This window comes from Salmo trutta, chromosome 16 (genome assembly GCF_901001165.1).
Source record: "Salmo trutta chromosome 16, fSalTru1.1, whole genome shotgun sequence".
NCBI classification, from domain to species: Eukaryota; Metazoa; Chordata; class Actinopteri; order Salmoniformes; family Salmonidae; genus Salmo; species Salmo trutta.
In genome coordinates, this window is record NC_042972.1 from 49,415,401 (window position 1) to 49,420,719 (window position 5,319).

Genomic DNA, 5,319 nt, shown 5'->3' on the forward strand with positions numbered 1-5,319 from the left:
AGTGCACTATAGGCCTACCGTTGGCCAATCGGATGGCTCAGATGACCATGTATGCAGTAACGTAGCAGGCATAAAAGAAAGCTACAACAAAGTTGATACTGTGAGATTTCAAAACATTTAAAACTGTTCATGTTTAAGTTATCCTTGTTTATTTGGTTAACTGATTTTTGTACTGCGACGTCCTTGGGTAGGTGGAGGGAGTCTGGAAGGGCATCAAGGAATCTTTGAGTTGTCTTGAGAATTTATAAGTGCAGATTTTGATAAACCTTGGTTGGGGTCTGAGCAGATTATTTGTTGCGATTGCAAACGTAATAAAATGGTGGTACAATTGTCCATGATTATGAGTAAAAACACTTAGATCCACAATATTTATTCCACGGGACAAAACTAGATACAGGGTGTGACTGTGACGGAGACATGTTGGACAAAACCCACTGAGTCGATGATAGCTCTGAAAGCCTTTTGGAGTGGGTCTGTGGACTTTTCAGTGTGACTATTGAAGTCACCAAAAATGTGAGTTATATGCCATGACTACAAGGTCTGATTGGAATTCAGGGAACTCAGTAAGGAATGCTGTATATGGCCCAGGAGGCCGTAAACTTACTTTTAGTTTATTTTGTCAATATTTTCTTAAATGCACTGTTAAGGGCTTGTAAGTAAGCATTTCACGGTAAGGTCTACACTTGTTGTATTTGGAGCGTGTGACAAATCAAATTTGATTGAACAATAGCTATAAAAAGTGATTGAGTAGGCAGCATAGATTTCATGTCTAGAAGCTTAAAAGACAAAAACGCAGTCATTTTTTGTTGTAAATTTACATTTGCTGTCATAAATGTTAGCAACACCTCTGCTTTTGCAGGATGCGGGTGAGATATAGCCACTAGTGTTACCAGGAGGAGGCCTCATTTAACACAGTAAATGAATCAGGCTTGAGCCATGTTTCAGTCAGGCCAATCACATCAAGGTTATGATTAGTTAATTGACTATGACTGCCTTGGAAGTGAGGGATCTAACATTTAAGTAGGCCTGTTTTGAGATATTATCACAATCTCTTTCAATAACGACCGGAATGGAGGAGGTCTTTATTCCAGTGAGATTGCTAAAGCGAACACAGCCATTTTAAGTTTTGCGCGACCTAGATCGAGGCACAGAGACAAGCTCATTGGGGAAAGCTGAGCTGACTGCAATGTTCATGCAGGAACCAATGAGATGCTCGAGGGGGTGGTGTTCATGAAGGAACCAATCGGATGCCCAGGTCCAGAACAAATTCAAGGAAACGTACAGTATTATACAGGGCTATGAATGCATGTAACTCCCTTTCAAAGGCTGCGAAAAAGAAGGGTCTGCAATCATTTTCCGAAAGCAATGACTGCAAACTCATTTATCCTTGATTTGACAGGCACCGCACGGGTTATTGTATGTCGGATAAGTTAGTTACAAGTATTGTAAATATGCGTAGTTAAAAATATTTCTCTGCCCGCTTTTTTTTCTGTGCTCTTTTCTTGTCGATTAGCGATTGGTTGTGCGCGAAACATGAACTGACTACCGCGATAGTTGTATGTATCGCGAGAGTTATTGATGCGCGTGTTTGTGGAATTTGCGCGTAGCAGACGTGTCGAAGGCGGTGCTTTTCCATGACTCGGATAACGAGTATCCCAGGCGGGCTTTCTTTAAATTTTTTGAAACGTTAAGTTCTATTTACATAATAGTAACGATTGTATTTTAAAAAGCACTGAAATAGATTCTCAAATATTACATTCAGTAAAAAACGAGGGTCTGCGCCCCCTCAATCAAAGAGGCCATCATGAAGCTGACGGACAATGTGCTGCGGAGCTTCAGGGTTGCAAAGGTTTTCCGGGAAAATTCAGACAAAATCAACTGTTTTGATTTCAGCTCAAACGGCGAAACCATCATTTCTAGCAGCGACGACGACTCCCTAGTTTTATACGACTGCCAGGAGGGAAAGTAAGACATACATAAAATGAACTTAAATCGACTGATTTTGCCGCACTGCATGTTATTACGGTAGGCCGACCTATGTGCTGTAGTTAGCATCTGTTCCGCTAGTTGTAGTGAGGCCTACTGCGTAATGCACAATCCTCGGGCTCGAGTTCAGAAGCTAGCGGAGTTTGAGAGGATTTATGTCTGGCTTGGTAGATCGGTAACAAAACGATGACTTGTATTTCATCTCATTTTTCACACAAGCGTGTTAGGTGTATTATTGTGTCCGTAGTCGACGTAAACAAAAAAAAACCGTGTTAGTCCAGATATTTGTGGCAATTGTTACCCGCTTATTAAGATTGTCTGATTGAGGGGTTGGGTTAAATGCGGAAGACACTTTTCGGTTGAATGCATTCAGTTGTGCAACTGACTAGGAATCACCTTTCACTTCCCGTTTCCATACCTTTTATGTTATGGGGATTTTAAGATGTACATTGGCTTGGCTAGAAGTTTCTGTGCCAGCAATCTAATGTTGTTATTTTGTTTCTTTCTCCATCCTGTGCTGGTCCAGACCCAAGCGGACCCTCTATAGTAAGAAGTATGGAGTGGATCTGATCAGGTACACACATGCAGCCAACACTGTGGTGTACAGCTCCAACAAAATTGATGGTAAGTTAGTGCGAAGAGGAGATTTGTAATCAGGCTCTTTAAATAAGCAGTTGTCCATGTAATTCTTGTCTTGCGTCTTTTAGGAGTTACTTATTGTATTCATGCTGAAGATTGTTCTCATGGATTTCCCGACAGCCTGACCGTGTTGACCTCCGCCTGAGGCGGTCGGCCAAGCTCACCCTGGTCTGAGGTAGTTGTTTGTACAGTTTGAGGGTCTGTGATTCTGCCCAATACAGGAGCTAACTGTACAAGCCACTGCCTTGCCTAGGGTGGAGCCCACTCATCCAACCTGCCCAGTGCACATTGCTTCCAGCATCGGTAGCTCTACTTGCTCTTTAGTGGTGTGGTGATTAGTTGAAATGCCATGTTGTCTTGTCTTCTGCCCATAACCCCATGCCGTTATGATCATTGCAGACACTATCCGGTACCTCTCCCTCCATGACAACAAGTACATCCGGTACTTCCCCGGACACAACAAAAGGTGAGGACTGAAGCAGAGAGACCCAATGGGCTGAGGGATAGTTTAGGCTGCATTACTGTACTATTACTTAACTATTGTTTGTATAACCATTTATTTTTTATAAATAAAAATATCAGGTGTTAATTTCATCATGGTAGATGTTTCTGTACTTTTAACTTGAATGTTGTTTCAGAGTGACGTCTCTCTCCATGTCCCCTGTGGATGACACGTTTATCTCAGGATCTTTAGACAAGACAATCCGGCTATGGGATCTGCGGTCTCCAAACTGCCAGGTTGGTTCCCTTCTCTAATTCTCCTTGACGTTGCAGATCAAGTGACTCTAGGTAGACTCTCTAATTGTGCTGGAATAAATGTGCCTTTCCTCTGTCTCTTTCTCTCCATCACACTACCAGGGCCTGATGCACCTACAGGGGAAGCCTGTTTGCTCATTTGATCCGGAGGGTCTGATCTTTGCTGCTGGCGTGAACTCGGAGATGGTCAAACTGTACGACCTGCGGTCCTTTGACAAGGTAAGTCATTTCAGGACTATGACTATTTGGAGGTTTTAGGGAAGAATGTATGATGTGGTACAGATGGTGGCGTGTTCTCTGTTTTGTGTGTTCTATTTCTGTGTGTTTGTGTTGGTCGTTTTGTATTTAGAGCTTCAGGTGGGGGCCGGTGGTAGATGGCTGTCTTCAGAGCGTTTTTGTTTTGTTTGCCTCTCAATAGGGTCCTTTTGCTACCTTCAAGCTACAGTACGACCGTACGTGTGAGTGGACAGGACTCAAGTTCAGCAACGATGGGAAGCTCATCCTTGTCTCAACCAATGGGGGTGCTCTCCGCCTCCTCGACGCCTTCAAGGGAGCTGTGATGCATTCCTTTGGGGTGCGAGTTCATACACATTTACAGACACTTAAAATCACGACGGACACTGTTGGATACTCTTGATATAGATTTAACACCAACAGCAAGTTGTACGAGACGTAAATGTTTATTAGTAAATGGATATTGTCATGCAATACAAGAGAGATGACCGGCCTATATTTATAGAAGCTCTCCTCTGTCCTGTAGGGCTACAACAACAGCAAAGCTGTGACGCTGGAGGCCTCCTTCACTCCTGATTCTCAGTTCATTATGATTGGTAAGTCCACACAGAATGGGTAGATGTGGTGACAGGCTCTATGTTCTGTAAAGTAAGACGGGACAGTTCCAATTGTCTTCCCATTGTACCACAGTATTGTTTGTTAGTAGTTATTTGAAACTGCAAATTAAACCTAAACTAAAAACAGTCTAGCTCAGCTCCCTCTTTTTTTTCTGTGGTCTGATGGGTGGTTGTTTCTCAGGCTCTGAGGATGGGAAGGTCCACGTTTGGAATGCAGAGAGTGGGATGAAGGTGGCTGTTCTGGATGGGAAGCACACGGGTCCTGTCACCTGCCTTCAGTTCAACCCCAAATTCATGACTTTTGCTAGTGCTTGTTCAAACATGGTAAGATTACTTGGGTTGAATGCACACCAATCTCACATATAGTACAGGAATACTCAGTAAGTCTGTTTTGTCCTCTGCAGGCATTCTGGCTGCCCACCATTGACGATTGATTGAGAGAGAGAGATGCTCTTGAGTGGGTCACTGATGGAGGCCACAGGCGAAGTGAGATCCCATTTAAAACCAGCAGGTGTCAGCACATCCAGCTCTAGGAAATAAATTCTATGGCGTGTGTGATAAATCAAGTTGATTGTAAATATGTAGGACTTCAGGTATATAAATGGTCTGATTTTCTGTTCTTTTATACTTGTAACATTAAATATGTTTTCATTTTCTAACAAGTGTCTGACGTGTGTGTGAATGAATGGTGAAATGTGTGTCTGTTCATGTTCCTAAACAGGTTCTACCATAATCATGTGGAAAGATTCTCAGTTTACATGCACAGTCTGTTGGGACTGAATGGGATGCGTAGGATTTGAGCAGCAGTGGTTTTTCGTAACATTTTTATGTTCGGGTTTTTCGTCACTGGTTATTTGGACAAATCATGATTTCGCAGGTGTTATCATCTTTCGAACTTCTGAAGGGGATGGAACATTCGGCCCGTTACTTGCGGAGGGGGGTGGAGCTCCTCGGTTCAGTTCCGCTCCTCGTTATAGCATTTCATGAATCCCTTAACATGTATGGACCCAGATCTTAATTGAGCAGCTGACCAATTCCGTGAGACTTTAGTTCTGGGTTAACCAAGGTTATTTCTACCTATACACTG

At 42.9% G+C, this 5,319-nt stretch overlaps 1 protein-coding gene across 2 annotated transcripts; it reads left to right on the top strand.

Moving 5' to 3' along the window:
• Positions 1 to 1,440: 1,440 nt before the first annotated feature.
• LOC115150935 (WD repeat-containing protein 82) lies at positions 1,441 to 4,894 on the top strand. 2 transcript variants are annotated; one of them, XM_029694781.1, is made up of 9 exons: positions 1,441 to 1,965; positions 2,513 to 2,610; positions 3,025 to 3,091; positions 3,264 to 3,363; positions 3,484 to 3,600; positions 3,800 to 3,955; positions 4,142 to 4,211; positions 4,414 to 4,556; positions 4,637 to 4,894. In XM_029694781.1, exons 1-9 carry the CDS (start codon positions 1,805 to 1,807, stop codon positions 4,664 to 4,666), a joined length of 942 nt encoding a protein of 313 aa, XP_029550641.1. In that variant the 5' UTR covers positions 1,441 to 1,804; the 3' UTR covers positions 4,667 to 4,894. The 2 variants fall into 2 exon arrangements, with proteins under 2 accessions (XP_029550641.1, XP_029550642.1); XM_029694782.1 differs by lacking the exon at positions 1,441 to 1,965 and adding an exon at positions 2,000 to 2,025.
• Positions 4,895 to 5,319: the final 425 nt, after the last annotated feature.

Coding starts and splice junctions, on each gene's coding strand:
- LOC115150935 (XM_029694781.1), top strand. CDS start 1,805: ATGAAGCTGACGGACAATGTGCTGCGGAGCTTCAGGGTTGCAAAGGTT. Junction 2,611..3,024: donor CAGCTCCAACAAAATTGATG/GTAAGTTAGTGC, acceptor TGATCATTGCAG/ACACTATCCGGTACCTCTCC. Junction 3,956..4,141: donor CTGTGATGCATTCCTTTGGG/GTGCGAGTTCAT, acceptor TCTGTCCTGTAG/GGCTACAACAACAGCAAAGC.